Below are 26,011 nucleotides of genomic sequence, written 5' to 3'. Positions count from 1 at the left end.
GGTCCGAGGTTTTAAGGAACCTGCTTTAACCCCCCTCTCTTGCTTTTCCAAAGTTTGTTTTGCCCTTTGTGATTTTGGGTGAAGCATTCTTTGGGTATTCCTGAGGACCAAAACGAGAAGTAGGGGGGGATCTGTTTATAAAGCAGTCTTTGCAGCCCATTGTTATCGTTGTGAATTGATCAGTGAAAGCTTGAAGGAGCTTCTGTCAAGTTTTGAAGTAGAGTAAAAGGTGTGTACTGTACACTGAGCTTGATGTGGTGACAACAGCAGATTCTCCTTGAGCACAGAAATCGGAATGAGTGACATCGCCAGTGAGTGTATGACCTGCTGAATGATCCAGACATGGCTCTGTCATTCACTACTCCATTGCTTATGTAGAATATTGTACCATACTTTGTAGGAGAACTGTGATTTTAAAAGATCCTGGGACTGCATCTAGCAATTCCACTTCTGGGCGTGTGTGTGTGTGTGTGTGTGTGTGTGTGTGTGTGTGTATCTCCCAAATAATTGAAAGCAAAGTTGCAAAGAGATATATGTGTACCTGTGTTCATAGCAGCATTATTAACAGTCACCAGAAGGTGGAAACCACCCATATGTCCCTCAACACATGAATGAATAAGCAAAATGTGGAATATACATACAATGGAATATTATTCAGCCTTAAAAAAGGACATTCTGACATATGCTACAACATGGATGAATCTTGAAGACATTATGCTAAATCACAAAAATACAAATACAGTATGATTCCAGTTACATGAGGTATCTAGAGTAGTCAAATTCATAGAGTAGAAGAGTGGTTGCCAGGACCTGGGGAGAAGAGAATAATAGGGAATTGTTCAATAGGTATAGTTTAAGTTTTGCACGATGGAAAAGTTCTGGAGATTGCACAACCTTGCACAACAAGGTGAATATACTTAGTACTGAATTATATACTCAAAAATGGTTAAGATGGTAAATTTTATGTTATGCGTATTTTACCACAATTAAGAATTTTAAAATAGGGGCACCTGGGTGGCTCAGTTGGTTAAGCGTCCGACTTTGGCTCAGGTCATGATCTCATGGTTCATGAGTTCAAGCCCCATGTCAGGCTTTCTGCGGACAGTTCAGAGGCTGGAACCTATTTCAGATTCTTTGTCTCCCTCTCTCTCTCTACCCTCCCCGGCTCATGTTCTCTCTCTCTCTCCTCAAAAATAAATAAACATTAAAAAAAAATTTTTAAACCAGCATTTTAAAATACATAGTCTTAATCAGCATAAACAAAAAAGGATCCTGGGCCTAGCCCGCATTGTTGTCATTATTATTAAAGTGCTCTACTTTTTTTTTTAATGTTTATTTAATTAATTTATTTTTATTTTATTTTATTTTATTTTATATATTTTTTTGAGAGAGAGACAGAGACAGAGACAGAGCACAAGCCGGGGAGGGACAGAGAGAGAGGGAGACACAGAATCCAAATTAGGCTTCAGGCTCCAGGCTCTGAACTGTCAGCACAGAGCCCAATGCAAGACTTGAACTCAGGAACTGTGAGATCAGGATGCTTAACTGACCGAGCCACCCAGGCACCCCCGAAGTGCTCTGCTTTCTTTGTGGCTTTCCCATCACCCTTTATATGTAGGCTGTCATGATCTTTTATTTCTATTCCTAATGCTAAACCCCTACCTTAAACCAGAATGTTGTCAGTTTAAGATACCTTTGTTGTATGTAATCCATTTTAGACTGTAGACTCCTGTAACATCCTTCATAGGAAACAAACTGGATAGGAGGCTTTTGTAGGAAACAACAAATCATTAGGAAGGTACTTCTATCAAAACTTGAATAACAAATTTGAAGACTGTAGTTTACACATTAATAAGGAGAAAAAAATGATTATCATTGACTATAGCTTGTACATGTCTTTTTTTGGTTCTTTTTTTTTTTAACATTCATTTATTTTTGAGAGAGAGAGAGAGGCAGAGCATGAGCAGTGGAGGGGCAAAGAGAGAGAGGGAGACACAGAATCCGAAGCAGGCTCCAGGCTCTGAGCTGTCAGCACAGAGCCCGATACGGGGCTTGAGCTCACAAACTGCGAGATCATGATCTGAGCCAAAGCCAGACACTTAACTGAGAGGGAAAGAGGGAGAGAGAATCCAAAGCAGGCTCCACACTCAGCATAGAGCTCAACATGGGGCCCGATCCCACCACCCTGAGATCACGACCTGACCCATAATCAAGAGTCATACGTTCAACCGACTGAGCCACCCATGTGCCCCTTATTTTTAGTTTTTAGACTATTGATGTACATTTTTGTTGCTAAAATCTTGAGGATGTGACTACATCACATAGATCTATCCAAAAACCCAGAATTGTCTATTGAAAGCTGTCATTTCTGTGATTTACTATATAATATAAATTGGATGTTTTCATCATCTTTTGGAACTAATTATACTTTGTAGTTGGGGGAAAAAAAAAAAAAGACCCAATGAAAAATCTTTTTCCCATTAGGAGAGCTTGAGGTAACTTTTCAGCTGGCTTGTTTGTTTTGTTTGTAAAGAAATAACAGGATTAAACTTGTAGAACACCTAAAAGAAATGATTACAAGGCTTTACAGATTTGTGGTATTCAGACTAAAGTCTGGAATCTTCCTAGGGGGGTTGCCAAGGACAATACCCCACCCAAAGTCCCTGGGAGCCAGACTTCATTCCATGATGGGGTCCTGTTGAAACATGCTTCCATGGCACGTGTTTCGGAAAGATACAGAGTGATGGCCCCAAGTGACTGTTTATCTGTCATGAGTATGACTAGATGTTTAAACCTCTTCCACCAGAATTGTGCATTGAAACGTAAAAAGGTTTTAAACCTGTGTTTAACTTAAAGAGCCTTAATTGGCAGTATCCATAGTCTCACTGCATTGCATCATCAGGATTACTGTGAAATATTTGCGTCTTGTATAAAACAGATTAATTGAGATTAAAATCTTGAGGAGCTAATTTAAACGTATGTCTCACGATACTATAAACTGAGATAGAACAGATAATAAGCTTAAGTAGAGAATCCTTTGAAATATCTTTGATCCAAGCACTTCTTGTGATTCTGAAGTAAAGGTGTTTTTTCCTGCCTTGTTTACTGTTACAGTTTATTCATTCATATAATTCTCAGGAATTGGGACCACGTCTTCTTTTTCTTTGTGACTGGAGTCCCCAACATAGCTGCATATATTTTCCCTTTGAGGTTAGGTGTTCCAGTGAATGATGGTTAAAGGTTGAGGAGGGTCCCCAAATCACACTTCTTACAAGTCTATAACATGTATCAACCTACCTTACAGTTGAATTACTGAAGATCATGAGACTTGGGCAAAATTTTTCAAATCATTTAATTCAAAGCTCACATAGTTCAAAAAACTCTTGTAGCTGGGTATTGTAGGTTTAAAAGAAAGCCCAGTTTGCTCAACAAAAATATTTTTTAAATAGCCTAGTAAAATCTAAAGAATGTTAATTCTTATGTAAAACCAACCTACCATACATCTGTAAGCATCATTTACGTGGAATCAATGTTAGTGTAATTATACCGGTTGGCAGTATTTAAACTATGCTGGTGGTAATAGTTATAATGGAGCAAGTCTCTTTCCTGTGCCCTAGTCTTTAAATGAAGGAGAACTAAACTCTGGGTATAAGTTACAAAATAACACAACTACTGGGGCACCTGGGTGGCTCAGTCGGTTAAGTGTCTGACTCTTGATTTCAGCTCAGGTCATGATCTCTCAAGTTGGTGAGATGGAGCCCCGCATCAGGTTCTGTGCTGACAGCACAGAGCCTACTTGGAATTCTCTCTCTCCCTCTCTGTCTGCCCCTCCCCCACTCAGGCACACTCTCTCTCTCTCTCTCTCAAAATAAATAAACTAAAAAAAAAAAAAAATAACCCAACTAAAACCAAATAGTAATTACTATGGCATATCCCAGGGAGGAAAATCATGTAGTCATTAAAAGTCATATTGTATTGGGGCACCTGGGTGCTTATTCAGTTAAGCATCCAACTCTTGATTTTGGCTCAGGTCGTGATCTCACAGTTCTTGGGATCAAACCCCACATAGGGCTCTGCGCTAACAACATGGAGCCTGCTTGGGATTCTCTCCCCCCCCCCCCCCCCCCGCCTCTCTTCTCTCTCTCTCTGTCTCTCTCAAAATAAATAAAGAAACATTTAAAATAAAATAAAAATGAAGAGGTTAGAGTGAGAGAGAGCCAAAGCATAAGAGACTCTTAAAAACTGAGAACAAACTGAGGGTTGATGGGGGGTGGGAGGGAGGGGAGGGTAAGTGATGGGCATTGAAGAGGACATCTTTTGGGATGAGCACTGGGTGTTGTATGGAAACCAATTTGACAATAAATTTCATATATTAAAATAAATAAATAAATAAAAATAAAATAAAATAAAAATCATATTGAGTTAAAAAAAGATACATTGCAAAAGAATTTTGTTGAAGTGGCAAAACATTCATAATGATTATTAAATGTTTTTAAAACAATCACAAAATAATGTGTACAGAATAATCATTTTTATTTATAAATACATTTACATATTAGTATTGTTTGTATGTGCTATACATTATTTAGCACATATTTTTTTTTTATTTTAATTTTTTTTTAATTTTTTTTTTTAAGGTTTTATTTATTTTTGAGACAGAGAGCATGAACGGGGGAGGGGCAGAGAGAGAGGGAGACACAGAATCGGAAGCAGGCTCCAGGCTCTGAGCCATCAGCCCAGAGCCTGATGCGGGGCTCGAACTCACGGACCGCGAGATCATGACCTGAGCTGAAGTCGGACGCTCAACCGACTGAGCCACCCAGGCGCCCCTATTTATATATATTTATACCTACAAATACAATAATAGCTGTAATTTTGAAAGACAAGACAAAAATTATTTAACAGTGAAGTTTTCTCTGTTCTCTGAGTGATAGGATTTTGAGTGATTTCTATTCTTCCTCTGGATTTGTAAAAAATTTTGTCAAGTTTCTGCATTAAACATATACCAGTTTAATAATTAAGAAAGATGTATGTCCTATATAAATGAATACACAAGTAAAAGCAATACACACTTTTTTTTATTATTAAATATAATTTATTGTCAGATTGGTTTCCATACAACACCCAGTGCTCATCCCAATGGGTGCCCTCCTCAATGTTGTTGGTTTTGTTGTTTTTGTTTTTTTTTTACTCTGTGGATCAGCCTTTTTATAAGTTTAGATGGGCTTTATTATTACTTAATGAGTTCAAATTTCAAAAATTTTATTCTGCTAATTGGCTGCTTAAACTGTTTGAACACGAAAAAATGAACCAAACAGATTTATTCTTTGTGCAGTTTTACGTGGTTGATGTTCAGCATGTAAGAAGTTATAGGTGACAAGTCAGCATGGCATTACTTTAGGTTAGTCAAGCTGTTTAAACTCCAGGGCTTACAAATCGTGTGCATACGTTTCCAGTAGTGACGGATTTGCCCCAGTAGACTTTTGTTAACATCGCACACTTTGTTTTCACACCAGAAGTGTGTGCATTGAGAGGTGTGTGACCTGCAGTGGTTCTCAGGTCTTGAAGAAGTGACCCTCGACAGTGCAGTCTTCTGCAAGGGTTTTGTCCTTGAAAACTTAGAAGGTAAACCCTACCCATTCAGAATATCCATTGAGGTGCATCAGAAAGGATTCTAGTACACCTGTGTCATTCATTACACACCACTGCTTAGTGCTTTGTTCACTGACCTTGTGGCACTGGCCACATTTTCTTACGGGTGTTTGTGACTCTGTCTCCCCCTGGGAAATGGGACACTTTAATGACTGTCATTCATTGAATGCTTAATATGTGCCAGAACTGCACTACCCCTGTTTGCATACATTACTTCATGTAATCTCATTACATTATTTTTAAAAAGTAAGCACTGTTTTCTCTTAGTTTTATGGAATATTGAGGTTTTGGTTTTAAACAAGCCAGGATGTAAAGACAGAACCCCCAGCTCTGAAGGAAGAACCAGTACCATAACCCTATAACCAAGTATGGTCCAGCTAGTGAACAAATGTGTCCTTGCAGCCCCTGCCAGCTGTGAAGCCCATGATACTGCCTTACCAATTCTCTAACCCTTATGTGAACACAATAATTCCATCCTCCCTTGTTTCTCACGATATTTGGGGGGTAGGTCAATCTTGTTAACCCTAGATTTCAAAGGATCAAATGCTCAGGGTCTTAAATTCCTACTTTCAGACACTGTTTCTGAGTTTTAAATCTTATAATTTACCAGTCCCAAAGTTAGAAGAAGATGTGACATTAGGTTTTTTTCTGAATATCCGCCATTCTCCATTCCATAAGTGGTAATAGCTACCATTTATTGAACGCTCACCACTGTGTTAAGTGCTTTACAGACAGTGATCCTAGGAAGTAGGCTTTGTTGCTTTCTCATTTTACAGACAGAAGAATTGAGGCTCAGCAAGATTAAATGGCTTACCTGGCTTTACATGCTCATTTGATCATTGATCTAATAAAGGAGTGCACTGGGAATTTGAATTTGAACTCACTTTTTCTAGACTATAGTTTGATCAACACTATTTCTTGAATAGTGGTGTTACTTTGGGCTAATTACAAACACCTGTTTCTTGGCCTATAAAATGAGGTAATGATAGTATTTACCTCAGTGTTTGGTTGTGCACTGAGTTTCTAAACAGAAAGTGTTTAGAGTGGTGGTTGACCTGTAGTGACTGCTTAGTGTTAGGTGCTATAAAAATAATAGGAATTACTGGGGCACCTGGGTGGCTCAGTTGGTTAAGCGTCCGACTTCAGCTCGGGTCATATCTCATGGTTGGTTAGTTCGAGCCCCGCATCGGGCTGTGTGCTGACAGCTCGGAGCCTGGAGCCTGCTTCGGATTCTGTGGCTCCCTCTCTCTCTCTGCCCCTCCCATGCTCATGCTGTGTCTCTCAATAATAAATAAATGTTTAACAAATTTTAAATAATAGGAATTATCATTAATATTACCATTTACTGGATTTTAATTGTTGAAATAAAAAATTAAATCATATAAAAGTATATGAAGTAAAAAGTGTCTCCCTTCTTACCACCTACTTCCTCTCCCCAGCATTAACTACAGACACCAGTTTGGTATTTATCTTCCAGAATATCTCCTATGCCATCTGAACCTATTTTTAAATTTTCCTTTCATTAATAAAATACAGGCTGATGTGAAATTTTTTGTAGTGACCTTGAGAATGGCGGACTGGAGAGATGGAAAGGGAGACGAATTCATTTATTCAGCAAATACCCGTCAAGTACTTCCAACACAAAGGATTCAGTGTGTTAAATTTATCGTGACAGTTTATTGATTTTCTTTTTTGTTTGTTTGTTTTATTTAGGATATGATGTTTCAGCTTCTCCGAGGTCTGGACTTTCTTCATTCTCACCGAGTAGTGCATCGTGATCTAAAACCTCAGAACATTCTGGTGACCAGCAGCGGACAAATAAAACTGGCTGATTTTGGCCTTGCCCGCATCTACAGTTTTCAGATGGCTCTTACCTCAGTGGTGAGTAAGAAAGTGCTATTCTTTCATTAGGTTTATGTTTCCTCTTTTAAATGATGAACTTCCCCATACCATGCCCCTAATATTATTACTGCCCATGGTCACTTGGGGGACAGAATGGAGCCTGGGTGGCTCAGTCAGTTGAGTGTCTGACTTCAGCTCAGGTCATGACCTCACAGTTCATGAGTTTGAGCCCCACGTCAGGCTCTGTGCTGACAGCTCAGAGCCTGGAGCCTGCCTCAAATTCTGTGTCTCCCTCTCTCTCTCTCTCTCTGTTCTCTCCCACTGTGCTCTGTCTCTCTCTCAAAAATAAATAAACATTAAAATAAATAAACAAACAAACAGGGCTAGGAAGAAGGGGTTTTGCTTACAACTACAGACACATCCAGACTGGGCTTGCCATGAGTAGGACCTGTTGCAAAAATAGTAGCCGCTAGAAAAGACTCAGTTACAGGTTTCCAAATGTTTTTTGCCATAACCACTATTTCCAGAGCTGCATATGCAAAGTCTGGGGAAATACAGCTCAAGGGTTAGGGAAGAAGGGCGTCAGGAACATTGACCTGTCTGTAGTGACCTGGTTTGAGAAACAGCTAGGTACCTGCAAAGGTGTGTGAAGGCGTTCTTCTGGAGCTGTGTTGCTGTGAAGATACTAAATTTATAGTAAACTTGGATAGCCCATGAACAAGCAGCACCCCACACCCCACACCCCACACCCCACACCCCACACTGGGGGAAGCCTTCATCCAAGCCAAAATACAAAGAGCAAACCCAAGGCCCTATGTTGGCAGAGAATGACAGTTACGGTATCCTGTTTATTGGGTCTCATTCAGACACAAAACCATAATAAACTATTGACTTCGGTTACCTTCTATTTCTCCTTCTAGTTCATTGTTTCTGAGATGAATTTTTGTGAAATTCTGCACCCAGAGTATAAAAAGAGCCCAGAAGTAGGCACCAGTAACTCTTACCTTTGAAAGACCTATTTTATATACAGTGAATTCATGCAGAGATACAGAAAGCCAAGGAATGTCCCTTTACTGTGCCGCTTATTTGGGATAGGAGTTTGATGCTGAGCATCCCTTGGGATCCGTGAACACTATAAAAATTGCCCTCAAGGCATTAGATTAAGCCTTAAGAAAAGGAATCCTCTTGGGTCAGTATGTCATTTTTCACCTGGTCCATCTTTAGCCTCGAAGTGATTCTCAGTCAGGGGCAGCACTGCCCTGGGTGGAGGGCACAGCTGAGAAATGGATGGCAGCATCTTTGGTCATCTTAATGACTTGGGGAATGGCAGTGGCCACAAGGAGGCTGCTATTCTGCCTACCAAAGAATTGTTTACTGAAATTCCAGTAATGCCTCAACTGAGAAATAAACAGCAGGGGAGTTGGAAATTTTCTAAGAGAGAGAATTTGTCTTAGAACAACATTCAGTTTACAAAAGTATTCCATTTCCTACCTCCAAAATATGGATACTACAACCTGGACACTTAAGACCACGTACTTTCACAACATTGTGTACTTTACAGAGGATTCCTTGGAGTGTGTCACCATTGTTAAAAGAGAAATCATACTTGTTTTCTCTTTGCCCATCACTTTTGAGAAGACAAGGCACAAGATGGTATTTAAAGGATACGCCTCAGCTTTGGGCTGGGTCAAGGGAGCCCTTGTATTCTTACATAATCACAGCAGAAATGCTGAGTATGTGTGTTTCCTCACTGGGAAGGGTTAGGTAGGCTGCTTCCTTAGAATGTAGTTGCAGTCCCTGAGGAAAAGCTTAAATAGGCTTTGTGATCCCTGTGGTCATCAGAGGTAGCAGATGGAAGGAACTGATCTTAGGTACATTAATTGAGGGAAAGATGAGCCATAACTGAGACAGACGCTTTATTTTGATCACCCCCAAATGGGCACAAAAAATCACAAATAAAAACAGGAAACTCAGTTGGTTTTGTTTTGTTTTTGTTTCTTTTTTGCTTATTAAATTTGAGGAATGATAGCCCAGCTTGTGCGTAACATCAATTAACATTCCATTCTTGCTGACAGTGGATATGTTCAGACAGGAAAATGTAGACAAATTATTTCATAGAGAAAAAGGGAAAGGCAGTCATAAATACCTGATTTTTCAGTGTCTAGTTTGTACTGCATACTCTATTTCTTATAGTGACATAAAGTAAAAAATACTAGCAACCAGGAAAGACACTGGGAACAGATTTGACTTTATTTGCAAGAAAGATAGCTGGAATTTCATGCCAGTAATAAAGCTTATGATTCCTAAAGGTCACTGCATTTAAAACTTTTCCCATTGTTTTGTGTTTTTCGATTTAGGGAAAATCCACTTAGTATCGTGATGCATGTAGTTTACGTACAAATGGCGATGTATAAAGACTTAGAAGCACAATTTTTCAGACTGAACTGGTATTTATTTTTAGAATTTCTTGAAGAGAAAAAGACTGCACTCCACTTCCTGGAAATACACATTTTTTAGTGGGCTATGTCATACCGGACCTGGGAATCAACTTAATCTGTGGAATGTTAAAGGAATTACAAGTTAACTGATTCGAAACTGACATCTAACAGCCATGAGAAGTGCTTATCTATTAGTCATCTTCCAAACCCTGACTCAAATGTCAGGCACTTCTGGCACTCCCTACAGAAATCAATCCCACCTTCGTCCCTCAGTGTTTCCAGAGTAACATCTTATTAATGTCCTTCATAATACTGCTTTCTGTTTTGTTTGTAATTATTTTGGGAGTCTGCTATATCAGGCTGTAAGCTCCTTGAAGGAATTAGTCTTAGAGGTAGAAATTTAGGACAATTGTTATAAGTCTGGTCCATAGTTGTAGCTGTAGGTGGTGCATAACTTAGGGTGTATAAAAAATGATGAAGCTTGTCTTCATCTGATAGGGGAGGGTTAAGTGTCCTTTAGATGCCTGACTTTACTGGGATGCCTCCAGCATGACACTCAGATGTCTTTAGAGAGTATTGGATACTTGCTGCTCAGTATACAATCAGACGTGCACGTGTACCCATACAGAGAAACGGTGTTTATACCTATTTATTCAAAGGTTATAGAATTAAGATGTGAATGGCTACCATGGATACCTTAGACTCAGGCAAGAGGGGCCCCTGGCCTGGATCTCATACTTTATTTTTACTTAATGTTTGTTTATTTTGAGAGAGAAAGAAAGAGCATTCAAGCAGAAGAGGGGCAGACAGAGAGAGAGGGAGAGAGAAAATCCCAAGCAGGCTCCGTGCTGTCAGTGCAGAGCCCCTTGTGGGGCTCCAACTCATGAACCGTGAGATCATGATCTGAGCCGAAGTCAAGATCCGGACGCTTAACTGACTCAGCCATTCAGTCACCCCTCTCATACATTAGAGGAGCCTGCACTGGCCCCTCTCCAGCCAGGCCTCCATTCATGGAGCGTGGATTCCAAGGTGCAAGGCATATTCCAGCTAGAGCCTGAGACCCCTGACCCTCTGTTGCCTCGCTCAGGGCGTTGGAATTCCCTGACTGACAGAGAACTGCATGGACTTGCCTCAGGTCCTAACTCCTGAGAGCAGATTGCACCACTTGTGTGTTCACCCAAGTCAGACAGCAACGGTTCGCAGTCATACGGGCAGAGTGTGGACGTTTGGATTGGAGTGTCCGTAAATATGTGCCTGAGACCCCTTGTGGTCCAAGAAGGATCTGGGTCTGCAAACAGCGGGAGGGCCCATTACACTTGCCACCTGACATGGGTTCTTTTTAGCAGCAATTTCTCTGAAACCGTGAAAAGCAACTTCTGTGACCTGTCTTGAAATATTGCCTGTGTGGGAAACCGAAGAGAGTAGGGGAAGGTTCTTTCCATTGCACATAAGTAATGCACGCAAGAATCATGACTCTTGTGGTTCTATGATCTCGGTGACAGAAGTGTTTCAAGACTGTGTGCTTATTCAGTAAAATGACTACAAGGCTAGCTAAAATTATATTTAGAGTCATTCTAAACTTGCCATTTCTAAGTACTTCCCATGTCAGATGCATTGTACGGTGCACCTCATTTTTGTCTGTCAAGATCAAAGAGAAATGGAGAGCAACCACTCAGCCAATGATCATCCGTGATTGTGCAGGCAGGTCTGACAGGGAGTCTGAGAAGCAGAACCTAGGACACCACCACTAGCCCGAGGATGACTATCATAATCTTGAAGCACGGTGAGCAATGGCTCAGGGAGGGAGCGGTCTTCGTATCTCTATGATGCAAAATCTTTACTATGTTTTTTTCTAAATTGGATCATACATCATGCAGGGTGACACCATTGCTATTAGATCCAGTGTTTGGAGAACTCTTTATCAACCATCTCATTTTGGAAGTAAGGAAACTGACACTGCGCAGGCCGTTTGTGGCCAGGTTAAGTCTGAATTCACCAGATAGATTGTAAATAGCTTGGGGAATTCTAACATCTATATTCTGGCTCTTACCTACCATCCCCTTTCCCTTCCTCTTCACACCATAGGCTCCAATACTTCAGGGGACATCAGACTATTTTCTGTGGAATTATTGGGTCTGCAAAGGGCATCCAGAGATTCCACAAGTGTCCCAGTAGTCTGTTTTCTAAAATGTATTTTAAGTTTTGTTAACATTGTAATTAAAAAACAACTAGGTCATGCCACATTTAGACACAGGGTAGAGGCATAAAGGGAGGCATGAACTTACACCTCCTGGCTAACTTACTTTCTATGCAGACCTCAGAATAAAACTTCTGCCGCACTTGTGCAGACTGGAACATCTTGTAAATGTATCGTTGCTTAGGAAGCACCAAGCATTCTCTTGATTCGGTCCTGTGGGTGTCCACCCCCTTAAAATCACACAGATGCATAGTCGCAACAGTGACATGCCGTGCTGCACTCGCTGTACATCAGACTATGTCAAGGGCCATCCAGAGCAATGCCAGTGTTGATGTGTTTATATCCAGATGTAATTGCCAGAACACCCAGACAGTTATAACGAGCCAGTCACTCCCTAGGACAGTCACGAGAAATCTGCCCATGGATAGAGACAAGACTGCGCCTTAAAATGAGGTCGTTCCTTTTACCGTCTCTAACTTTTCACATGCTGAGATAAAGTCCAGGAATGGCCTGCCATAAACCAGTTCCTGCTCTGCAGTGAACAGTCTTACAGCTCATTTGGACAGTATATTTGGAGGGCCTTTATCCAACCCTTACACAAAAGGTACAATTAGCATTTTTCCCCCAAATGCCTGTGTGTAGTACACATAGTCTGGAGAAAAAAAATCCACATTGTACTGTAATGGAAGAGTAAGCAAGTTTTCCGTCTTTTTAGTGACTTAATGACATTCTCACTAAGCTGAATTATATTCCCCTTCTCCAAAGGTCTGTTTTTCCATATCATCTGTCCTATTAAGAGACACTTGTGTTCTGAAAACATCTTCCACTCCAGAAATCACCAGTGACAACAAGTAAATAATAAACATGTGAAGACCTTTCTTTGACAGCTCTACAAATTGGAAGAATTCACTTGGGTTTTGTTTTGTTTTGTTTTGTTTTGTTTTTTTTATGTGGAACTTACTGATGATCATTCATCTATTTACTACCACAAGTATTACAAAAATTGGAATTGCTTACAACCCATTCTTGGCCTCCAGCAATACATGGTTCCCTACTCTCCCCCTAGTTTGGTAGCATTCGGTAAATACTGAAGGAATCTTGCAGATTCAGAAACCTTTGATAAGCCTAAGGGAGAAGAGTAATGAAATGGAGTTGTAACATTCAGTCAACAAATAATTACTGATGACTTTCCACGTGCCAAGCATTGTCCATGAACCTCAGAGATGATGGGGACTAGAAATGGGCACGGTCTTTGCTCTCCTGGAGCCCATCATCAAAATGAGGAGACAGATCTTCATCACATAGTCACACAAAGGAATGTATAGTTAGAAACCAAAGTGCACTAAAGGAAAGGAACACGCTTCTATCAGGCCCTGTGTCTCAGGAGCCCTCACAGGCTGGGGTCAGGGAAGCTCTCCCTGCTCACCCCTGCCAGAATGTGAGATGCTTGGAGGGTCTCCTGTCAGAACCTGCCTGGATGCAGGCCCCGTGGATGTGCACATCATGCAATCTGCACTCGTTTTCTCTGTTGACGCTTGGAGTAGTTCACTTTCCAGCAGCAAGTGGGTACCACTAGGCTGACACAGTGAAGCAGGACCAGAGATAGGAGAACAGTATCATCTTTTACAGGAGAAAGTAAATTGTTTATGCTTGTTTCCTCTTCGTGCATGTTGTATTTACTATGGAGACCTGGCAAGGTTTGTGCCTCAGCTTGGGCAGCCGAGTTACTCCCACAGAAGCCTGCAAATGCTGCCAGTGCATACTGAGTAAATCAAACGAAGAGCATGAATCGAGTATAATGGAAAAAACCCAAAGCCCTGTCGCCTCAGCACCTCAGCGAAAGTGCAGGACAAACCTCTGAAGCCGGAAAGGCTCCTGTAATTCCCTCCCCACTCGACATCCCCTTGCCATGACACAACCAGGTCTGTTTTGTGAAAATTTCCAGTTGCCAGTACATATTTCATAGTTAACAATGGAGTGTTTGTGCCGGTTTCGTTTTCACTTTCACCAGTGAGGGAAGTGGAACACAATGGGGCAGTGCACAGAGCTGGGAACAGGACACGTTTTCTTTAGGATTCCCAGGGCTGGGTACGTGGAAAATGCTAGAGCCAAAACAAACATGAAAACCCATCCAGATCTTTCATTTGCACATTCTCAGTGGTAATAAAACATTTTGAGTTACCATCTTAGAGGTTAACTCTGCCTGCGTAGTGAAGGCAAGCATTGATGACCACTGTGAGAATTTCTCCCATGTAAAAAGATAATGTATTCCATACTGTAAAGAAAGCTGCTGTGGGTGTGTACATGTGGGTATTTAACTGCACCACGTATACTTGTGAAGTTAACTGAATGACTGCTTTCCTCATTTATAAAAGATAGTCCTTCATCTGACTCACCTAATTCTATCTAGCTTCTTCATAAGTGGTCGCTGTTGCCAATTAGTTCTGGACGAAAACGGTTTAACTGTAATGCTATTGCCTGGCGGGTGTTTTACTCGAAGAAAGGACAGGATGTTCTTTGATTCCATACATCTGTTTGGCCACCGTGTCCTATCGAGGTACCATAAAGACAGGATCTGCTTGTCACCTAGGTTTTTATATTACCTTCTATAGACACCCTGTGTGATGCCATTCAGATCTCAGAACTTGAGGCCAAGTCTGAGTGTAAACACCAAGTATTGTCTAAGCCTGGCAAGATGGAGTGCTTTTAGAAAGGTTTTTTGCAGACAAAGGATTTGTCAGGGATCCAGAAGATAGAAAAAGTTCTGTTTAACATTTTTATGGGCATGTGCCTTCTTTGGTTGGTTAGGGGCTTGTCCAGGAAATTGTATTTAATGAGATAATTTCATCTCCCCTATGTTTGCCTAACTCAGGTGTCTTAATGTTCATCCAAAGGAGTAGAAGACAAAATCCTTAGAATTGAATATAAAACAGTGTTTCTGTAACTTGCATTTTTACATCCTATTTCACATATTCTTTGGATATGTGAGCTTTCTTGTGTTTTACAAATGTTGCTACTTACTTCAGATAAGGAAGGGGAAAGTGGTAGTATCTTCATTTTTCTTGGACTTTGGCAGGTCTCATGGTATAAGTTCCTACGCTGAGATATGTTACTGAACTTCTGTTAATGTATCCATTTTTATTCCCTGAATCCAAACCTTACACTATCCCCACAGTACCTTCCTGGCCCATGGTGGGCACTCGATAAATACACGATGAAGGAATGAAATGAATCCTCATGATTCTTCAGTGCCTAAAGAATGAATTCCAACTCAGTAGCATGGCATGCAAAGATTTTTTTGTAGTGTAGCCCCAACCTACCCTTCTGTCCTGCTGCTGAGAGACCACCCCAGTACACATAAACGTATATTCCCTGTCATCCAAAAACACCAAATTTCTCACTTACTCTTTGAACATTCTTTCCCAGTTCCCTGCTTTCACCAATGAATCAATGAATGAATTTCCAACTCGGCATTTTCCATGTTGCTGCTGGGGTCACTGCATCATCAGTTACAAGGTTTTGTGTTTGTGTTTATAAAGCATCTAAATGTTTGTTTTGTTTCGTTTTGTTGGTTTAGACACAACTTTCAGCTAATCTTCCCAGTTGCCTGCGTCACTCCCTGATAGCAATTTGAGCTCTGAGGAAGTAAAACAATTCCACTTGCACTTATACTTTGAATGTCTGTCTGGGCAGTCGTTGCTAACCTTCAGATAATCATTGTCCTTCATCCCTACTTCTTCAATATCATAAACTTTCATGCACCTCCCCACCTTGTGCACTTACATTTTCTGCATGCTATGTTTTAATTAAAAATTAAGATCTTTTGGGATCTTTGGAGGAACCATGATGTTATGGGGAAAGGTTGATATGTCTGCATTGTAGTTTTCTCTTAGTTATTTTATTTAGTCTACTTGGGTTCTTGAGATTAGGTCCATGTTTATGTTAATCTGTATATAGGTCTTTCCAAAAGTGAAGCTCAGACTTTTATATGATTGCTTTATAATGATGGATTTTCTTTCATATTTTATTGACCTTATTGCTGATATGCCAAATTGGTTTCTAGATGATGCTCTTCGGGTTGCTGAGCTGTTCCCTCTTACTGCTCCCGCTTTCTGTTTTCCTTTCCTCTAAGGGATTGAAGCACAGAGTTTGAATGACATCGTTGCCCCTGACATCTGTACGGATGCTGATGATTTTTAAATCCCTCATAAATTTGAATGTTAAACTTTACAGTTGGCTGTGGAGGAATAATCTACCTTCAAGTCTCAGCGAAGCATCCAAAAGAAAGCAAGGGAAAGCGTAGGAGAATTTACTTTAGCGCTGCTCATATATTTATTTTGAAGGTTGGCAGAATCTAAAAGTGGGGCTGTAAATTTAACAACTCAGCCATAAAAGCCCCAAAATCAAGGAGAAGAATCTCTACTCCTTCTAGGTTTGGGTACAAGGTTTCTATTCTTCTTCCATTTTAAATTTTGTTTTTTAATTTCTAAAGCTACCCTTCCCTTCCCTCTTTCTCATTTTCATATTGGTTAATTACTTTTTTAAAGGTTACAATGCTTTGAAATGTAGGGAAGCTCTAAATACTTGCTGGGAGACTTCAGTTGATCGATTTCACAGTGACATTGAATACTATCTGTACCTTATGTAACGCTGGGTGATTTCAGTGAGGTGGGGACTGCACATGGTATCAGTTCTTGTGGGAAAATATGCTTCAGTGGCTTACTGGCACCGCTCTTGGAATGTGGCATTTAAAAGTACCTTTTTACAGTGGGAAAGAATTCTGTCAAGAATAAACAGTCTGACCTTGTTAAATGGGCCAAAGTCTGTCTGTAACCTAGTTCCAGAAAACTAGCTTTTACTAGTTTAGAAAAAGCAGATACAAAAATTACAATTAAAACTCTCTAAAGGATGGGAAAAGTTACTATGAAGAATATGAAATTCCAAAAATGATCCTCTTCACATGTATGCATGAAAATTTCTTTAGATGACTATAAAATCCCACTCCTCCGGAGTGGATGAAAGATCAGGGCTACAGTCCGAAAAAGCAGATGTTCTTTTTCCTGGAAAGACAAGACTGGCTTATAGAAAGGAGCCGTGGGAGTGGCTACGTAGCATGGACCAACTGTGGGAAGCCAGCAGGCTTGGGAGATGAAGGAGTAAAAATTGTCATCGACTCCCCCATTGCCCACAGGTTAAAAAGTCTGAATATTCTGAGCTCTGGAATGCAACAGTCCATTCCTAACTTTTCTCTCCATCCCTGCTCTCTCACCCACGCCAAACCCATCCACACACCCCTGTGATCTTGCCACTTCAGACCTCTTTCCTCCTGCATGAGACAACATGCCATTAGATTTTGTGCCTCCGTGCCTTAGACATTCTCTCTGCTTAAATTGCCTTTCCCTTCTCAGCCTAACAAACTCCTGCTCATTCTTTAAGACTCTATGCAAATGACATCTCCTTTTTTGAAGTCAGCTTCACTCTGTAGCATAAAGCTAGCCATTCCTTCTCTGTGCACATTTGATTTGCCTCTAATATAAGTCCATTTCAGCACTTGGCTAACAACACACAGGTACATGGTACTGCTCTGTGAATGGAGAGAGAGAGAGAGAGAGAGAGAGTCTTATGAAATAAGAGGTTTCTGAGTAGAGGAGTGGAGGGAGGCTGCATTGGGGGTACTGAGTGAGTTTGGGAAGAGAGGCTTCCCCTAAACAGCTTCCCTGAAAGGTATTACATTTCTGCATCTGTATCAGTATCCGTTTTTGAAATTACAGCACCAGAAATCAAAGTTGTTTCATTGACCACTTTCATTGCTAAAAACCCTTGTGTTCATATTTCCCTGGTATTTTGGAAAACCAAGACTTGATTTCTTTTCCTCAGATTCATGACTAGTAATTAGTTGGTTAGGTGTTAGCAGAGTATGCTAGATCTCAATGATGCTTTTTCCAGTACTAGCCATTTTTCATGTTAAACAGCTAATTTATCAGTAATAATTTAAATTGGGGAAAATGTTTTAATGGAGTTACAGTAATAACCAAATCTTGTGTTCTAAAACATAGCTTTAAGAAAAGTGTGTTAACTTAAAAAAAAAAAAAAACCCTAATGTGTAAAATAGATAAATAATCAAGTACTTTACATTTGCATTTTTACAACCATATCAGGATTATACATATTTTGTAAAGCTTCTTATTCTGTCTGGCCACCCAGTGTCTTACTGGGTGTATGTACAAAGGTAGTTAACAACAGCCAAAAGGATCCATTGTGAGTGTAAGTGTTGAGTCCAGGAAGAAAGAAACTCACGTGTTCTTCTTTTACCCAAACACAAATTGGCCACTCTCATGCCTTTTACTAGCAAGTTGAGGTTAAAAATGTAGCATAGCATTTAAGATTTTGACAAGATTGAATAATCAATCCATTTGAAGCTAGTAAAACTTCAAGTGTGTACTTTCTTTAGTAATTTTATAGCAAGCCAAAATATAGTATTTGTCTAGAATATCCGTCATTCTACTTTTATACCTAAAAGGACTCCTTGATTTTAGGACATACGTCTGAAATGCCACATGCAAGTGCATGTTGCTGGTACCATGCCTAGAATGTCATCCAGTTTGTATTTTCCCTCAAGGTTCTTTCTCATTGGTAGTTTATGTGCTCCTGTTTTTAAGGCATCAAATTTTCCCAGTTTTTTTCCACCAAAAAAATTTTTTTTCATTTATTTATTGTCAACTTAGCTAACATACAGGGTAGTCTTGGCTTTCAGGAGTAGATTCCCGTGATTTGTCACTTACATACAATACCCAGTGCTCCTCCCAACAAGTGCCCTCCTCAATGCCCATCACCCATTTTCCCTATTCCCCTGCCCCCATCAACCCTCAGTTTGTTCTCTGTATTTAAGAGTCTCTTATGGTTTGCCTCCCTCTCTATTTGTATCTTTTTTTCCTTCCCTTCCCCTATGATCATCTGTTCAGTTTCTCAAATTCCACATATGAGTGAAATCATATATCTTTCTCTGACTGACTTATTTCACTTAGCATAATTCCCTCCGGTTCCATCCACGTTGTTGTGAAAGGAAAGACTTGATTCTTTTTCATTGCCAAGTAATATTCCATTGTTTATATATATACACACATCTTCTTTATCCATTCATCAGTTGGTAGACATTTGGGCTCTTTCCATAGTTTGGCTATTTTTGATAGTGCTGCAGTAAATACTGGGGTGCATGTGCCCCTTCGACTCAGCACTCCTGTATCTCTTATTTTCCCAGTTTGTGAGTGTAGTATTATTATTAGTCATGCAATATTTAATAAAAGTATTATATTCATCAGTTGCTTTAAACTTCTGATATTTATATCATCCATCCATTTTCTCTCTAGTTTTATTTTTAGAAATTTGATATCAGGAGTCATTTTTTTAGAGGGAGAATTAGCATTACAGTTATCCCTGCCTTATCCACAGAAGATATGTTCTAAGACCCCCAGTGGATGTCTGAAAATGCAGATAGTGCCAAACCCCATATTTACTGTTTTCTCCTATATATACATACCTATGATAAAGTTAAATGTCTGAATTAGGCATGCTAAGAAATTAACAACAATAACTAATAATAAAATAGAACAACTACAATAATATACTGTGACAGAAGTTACATGAACATGGTTTCTCTCTCAATAGTTTATTGTACTCTATTCACCCTTATTCTTTTTGTTTGTGACAATGTGAAGTGATAAAATGCCTTTGTGGTGAGATGAAGTGAAGTGAATGGCTATGACGTAGCATTAGGCTTCTGTTGACCTTCTGACAATACTTCAGAAAGATCGTCTGCTTCCAGACCATGGTTGACCACAGGTAACTGAAACCACAGAAGGCAAAACCACAGATAAGGAGGGCCCACTGTATTTGTAGAGATAGTTCACCAAATCCAGAGGCATTTTCTGCCATTTCCTCTGCATTGTCTTTGTGGCATTTGTATGCATGAGTCAGAACCCTCCTCTAAACCCTTATCTTTCCTTAATCCATTTTTTAAGTCTACATTCTTTTTTAATTGCTACAGTTATTTTAAAGTTCAAAAATTCCAGATAGATAAAAAAAGAAGGAAACTCCTCAGTAATGTTTCTTCCCCAAAAAGCTACTGTTAACAGTTTGGTGAATGAAGTTTCACACCTTTTTCTATTTGTATGCAATCATAGGTGTGTGGAGACAATACATACACAATGATTTTTGTTTGTCTCTGCAGGGTCTTTTGTTGATTTAATGTATCTTGTGCATTTTTCCATATCTAACACTGTAGGCTGTTTATTTTTCTCTTACCTTCACTATGTAAATGTGCCTAACAGTTTTCACCCAGTCTCCTAGGATGAACCTCGCGGTGATTTCTTGTTGTGTGGCTGCAGTGTGCGTCCTTGGGCATATATCTTTTTGACCAAATACTAACCTTTTTGTAGGGTAAGTTACAAGAAATGGCATTACCAAGACGAAAGATGAAGAGTATGCACATTTTCCCCTTTTTTAAATGTTTATAGGAAACTGCCAACTGTCTTTTAAAGTGGCTGTCCCATCACATCTCCTCCTATCCCCCAGCAGTGAACAGGACTTCCTGTTGTTCCATATCCTCACCAGCATTTGGTAGTGTCAGTGTTTTGAATCTTGGCCCTTCTGGTAGGTGTGTGGTGGTGTTTCATTGGTTTAATGGGTATGCCCATTTCAGAGTCTGATAGTGCCAAATTGTTCCTCAAAAGGATTTCAGTTCTCCTTCTCTCTTCTTAATGAAATATGATTGAACTCTGCTTTGTCTTTTTGGAGTGTCTTTGGTGATCCCCTTTTCCTGCTCTTCCTGCCCCTCCTGCCCACTAAGAAAACATCCTAAACGTTCACAACCTCAGTCCATCCTCAGATCTCACTTGGGTTATGGCTTTAACTCCTATCTCTATGCAGAAATGTCCCCTCCCACCTGTCAGACCTCAGCCCCGCTTTCCCATTCTGTAAGGGGTGGAAACATTTTCCCTTCTCCCTTTCTAGGTTCTTTGGCTGGTCTAATAATTACATTCATATATAAGACAGATTAACAGGAAAAAGAACAAACCAACTTCATGTATACAGGAGCCCGATACAAATACAAGACCCAAAAGGCAACCAGGGAATTGAAGCATATATAATTATCCTGAGCTAAGGAAAAGGGGTAGGGGTCCAGGGATACAAAAGAGAGGAAGACCATTGACAGGAGGCAGAGGAGATGTTTAGAAAGGAAAAAGTACTCTTATGCAGATGAGTTTCTTAGGTAAAAAGGTATCTTTGGTGATAGCTCTCTTCCTGATTCAGGCTCCCTCTCCAGTGTAAATTTAGGCATTTGAGGAGAGGGTAAAGAGCTTTTCCTGAATCTACTGGGTTTTGATTGCCTTTAGCTCAAAACGATCCTCATGCCAAAGCGACATGTTTTGGGGTGACAAATTTTGCAGCCCTTCAGTCCCACCTTTGAAATGTCAAGTAAGAAGTGTCATGGTCCAGAAGTTAAGTTGATAGATTGCTCCATATCTCACTAAACCAGTCTGTCTTGAGAAGAGGTCATTTCAGTTAAACAGTTATCTCATTTCAGAAGTGGTGGTGCAGCTGGGCTCCCAAAGTTAGGCCTACATCGTGCAAGCAATCAGGTAATTAATGAGAGGCATTTCTATAGAAACAAAAAGAAAACAAAAGTTAATGGCTAGAGCAAATTATTAACCCAACCCTGAGAACTTCCAGTTGAGAAGATTTCTAGATGTCAGACTTGAAGCATCTTAAGATGGAGTGAGGGCAGGGAGTGGCAGTCTGATAAATATTCCTGGTTTGCAGTTGGAATGTCTCTGATCGTATCATTAGGTCTCCTGGGAAACTTTGAGTAGCCCATACAGCCAACAGGCACAAAGAAGATTGTCTAACATGAGCTATTGTGACAGTTTCTCTGAAGTTTAAATTAAGTTGTCTAGCTTCAGTTTGTAGGACTTCAGGAAAAAGGACAGTTTTAGTTCTTAGTGATTCCAACTCAAAAGATGAGAGAAAATTGAAAACATTAGTTTGGAGAGGCATAGCCAGATATTGGAGAGAACTAGAAGAATTCAGGATCCAGTCCAGTTTACAGGTAGAAAACAAACTTCAAAAACAATGCACTAAAATCTAATGTCTGTAAAGGTACAAACATAATTTTTCTCTCTGAAACTGCTGCCATTTCTACCAAAGATAATCATGGTAAAACTAATTTGTTTGCAAACTAAGTCTCATTTCAGTAACTTCGGCCTGATTAGTTACGTAAGTGCATCAAGAATAGCAATTGATCATATAGGGTCTTTAAATCTGCTGTTTTGGAACTTTTCATGAGGAATCTCTGATTGAACTTCCAAAAACATCTTGAGGCTAGGAAGCCAAGCCAAGGTCTTGCCCTCAGACAAAGTATTGCCATCAATACCTATTGATCTGGGTGAATTCCTCTCTTCTCACATTCCTAAGTATTCTGAGGTTCCTGTACCTGCCAGGAAGTGACCTTCCTTACTCATATGGTTAGGCTATCAAAAACAATGAAGCCTAGGTATTAAGTTATTTTTTTTCCCAGGGGGCTCCACAAAGTCAGCCTTCGTTCCTTAAAGCTGTCTGGTCAAATCTGAGTCTATGTCCATTCTCAAATCTGACATTCTAGTCAAAACCTTGATGATACTACCAGTGCTTCCGGTTGTGTTCTGTTACAAAGAGAACGGATTCTGATTGCACTTATGCAAATAACTACATAATAAATATTGCCATGAAAAATGAGAATACTGAGTTTCCAAATTCTGGAGGGATCAGATAGGGAGAAAAATTCTTTCATCTTTGTTCGTAAAGGTACACTTTACCAAATTGCTGTGAGTCATAGTTAGCTTAAGAGAAAAGGTTCCCTCGAATCTGGAAAAACAAAACCTTAAAGAACCAGTAGTGTTTCAGACAAAATGTCATAAAAGTTATAATCTCCCTCTTCAGTTCATTCAGTCCCAGAATTAATTTTTGTTCTACCTGAGTGTAATTTTTGATTAATTCTGGAAATTCTTACCCTGTTCACTTTTATGATCTTAAAGTTATCTGAAACCTGTGCTCGACAGAATCCTTTCCATGAATCTCCTTGAATGTGAAACACTTTTGCAAAAGTATCAGAATAAAACAATAACTTTCTATAAATTACAAAAAACTCAAATGGTTAGAGATCTAATGAAAGTTCATTATAATGCAGTTGACAAGGAAATTTGCTTAGTAACTAGAATTATATAACTGAAAACAATATCCCAAAAACTATCAAAATTTTAGGAATTTTACACAATTTCTGGAATACTTACATACCTATACAAACAATATACTGTATTGCTTTTGATTTGACAATCCTTCCCATGTAATTTAACATATCAACTAAACCTAATTAGTTTAATAGCTCTCTATATTTTTATAAAGAGAGAGAGCGTATCTTTTGAGATGTTCCAGGGTTGCTCTGAAAAATCCCAAAGTTAGTTTAAAGTCAAAAAGACTTCATTTAGAATTTGATTTGGGGAAGTTTGTCAAAAATATCAAAAGTTTTGGACATTTGACTAAGGATCACATATCATTATGAAACAATACTTAGTTATTTAACCAAAATGATAATAAAAGATTACAAAGGCAAGCACAAAAGGTTACATAGGTGTTAGCAAAACTTAGCTCTTTTGACATTGAGAAGATTCAGTTTCCTAAGTAATCAAAGATCTAATTCAGACAAATGAAGCAAAGGAAATTATTTTGATAAGACATAGAATCTTTGCTTTCTAGGCAGAATACTTAAAAGTTAAAGAAAAATCCTTCACAGTCTCTTACGAGGAGTAGACCCATAACTCCAGGAAAGCTTTGTCCAGATGAAAGAAAATTAGGTTTTAGTTTTACATAAGTATACTGTTGATATTAAAGCTCATTTGAAAAACTCTTATAACAGTTCAACTTCCGCCAGCTTGAATGCACAAGGTAAAATCCTCTTTTTCTTTCTCTCTCTTGCCAATTTTCTATACCATTCTGTCCCTTATTCTCTTCTTTCCCATTCTGAAATAACCAGTTTTATTTTAGGACAGATTTACTTTCCTTCCCTCTACAAACTAATGTCCATACCTCATACCATTTTGTTAGTCAAAAACATATACTACTTTCTTTGCATACAGAGGTTTCCCTTACTGTTTTTTTTTAAATTTATGAATAAAATTTATGAATACATTTCATGATTCCTAGAAGCACGTGCTCCTTTTTAATAGTGCAGTCTTTTCAGTATGAAACAAGACATGTTTAGTAACCCAAATTTATCTTTAGTTTCTCTATAATAAGGAAACCAAAAACCTATGTTCAGAAATTAGTGTTCAGTATTTTGTCTATTTAGAGATGATCTAGACAGTTCATGAACTTCACACCACTTAATTTAACTTAGCAAAACTTTAAAGTTTCAAGTTAACAAAGAGATTTGGAAAGCTGGTTTTAAGCATACATACCAGAAAACGTAATTATTGTTAGAAAGTTCACCTAAAAACTCTTACCCCACATATATCTGTCTAAATCACTTACTCCCAACAATTCTGTTTAAACTACTCACAGAAACTTCATGAGACATTAAACAAAGTCTGCCGTCATTCCAGACTATTTCTCTTGCTGACAAATTTTTGTGAGTGATCTAACATAAACTTATTTGACTAGTAAACTCAGGCAGAATAAAAGTTGTATACCTATATTATATTCGGTGTTGATAATACTAAAGACATGTCTATTTTAATTAAATCAATGAATTTAAATTAGCTTTGCTACCTAATATTTTCAGATCATATGAACCTGAAAAACATTTGGGTTAGTTTCAGTTATATTCCTGAGAACTTTACAGAATATTTCATGTATAAGCGCTTAGTTTTAAGCCAGTTAAATAAAGCTCTTTGCAATATTAATTTTGGCAATACCCTTCAGAGGCAGAAAAATAGCACACAATATAACACACACACGTATGTATAGACCAACATAAACATATAGGCAGATGCAGAGACTTACAGCTTTTGTTTTAGAATTTTAGCCATGAGTCAGGTACAACAATACAAAACTCACTAGTGTATAAAAGAACAGTTGGATTCAAATTTTGTTTTGGCAGTTGGAATTAATTACGTTTACCTTAGATGGCTAAAGCTTTTTACAAATATTTGTAGAGAGGATGTACAGGATTTTTTCATTTGCCTAATTTTCAAAGACCTCCTCCTGCCTTTTTGTTTCTTTTAATGAGAAACATGTCCATAAAATTTGCCTTTTAAAGAATGGCTATTAGGTCCCAGAGGAGATGAGGTAGAAAATCTACATCACAGAGGCACAGAGGGACACCTGGATGGCTCCTTTGGTCAAATGGTTAAGTATCCAACGTTTTGCTCAGGTCCTGATCTCAGGATTCATGAGTTCAAGCCCTGCATCAGGCTCTGTGCTGACAGTGCGGAGCCTGCTTGGGATTCTCTCTCTCCTTCTCTCTCTGCCCATTCCCCACTCATGCTGTCTCTGTCTCTGTCTCTCTCTCAAAATAAATAAATAAACTTTGAAAAAAAAAAAAAGGCACAGAAAAAATGTCCAAATTTTATCCAAGGTGGAATCTAGGGACAGATTTGTTTTTTATCAGAAGTTTTAAAATTTTTCCTTTCCTTAAGTTCAAGACAATTCTGTTTTATTGTTTTTTGTGGGGTTTTTTTTTTTGTTTTTAAAGAGAAAGAGCATGCACACTAGCAGGGGAGGGGGGGAGAGAGAGAGAGAGAAAGAAAGAAAGAAAGAAAGAAAGAAAGAAAGAAAGAAAGAAAGAGAATCCTACACAGCGTCCATGGTTAGTGCAGAGCCCAATAGCAGGGCTCGATCCCACAACCCTGGG

The 26,011-nt window shown here is 39.1% G+C and overlaps 1 protein-coding gene across 1 annotated transcript in view; it reads left to right on the top strand.

The window, feature by feature from the left end:
- Positions 1–26,011, top strand: part of CDK6 (cyclin dependent kinase 6) — a 118,958-nt gene that overhangs the window by 45,203 nt on the left and 47,744 nt on the right. The window contains exon 3 of the mRNA XM_049642274.1: positions 7,366–7,533. Within this exon, the coding sequence (XP_049498231.1) occupies positions 7,366–7,533 (168 nt within the window). The remainder of the gene's footprint in view (positions 1–7,365; positions 7,534–26,011) is intronic.

The sequence above is a fragment of the Panthera uncia genome, chromosome A2 (genome assembly GCF_023721935.1).
Source record: "Panthera uncia isolate 11264 chromosome A2, Puncia_PCG_1.0, whole genome shotgun sequence".
Classification (NCBI taxonomy): Eukaryota; Metazoa; Chordata; class Mammalia; order Carnivora; family Felidae; genus Panthera; species Panthera uncia.
This window is presented reverse-complemented; position numbering and strand designations above follow the sequence as displayed.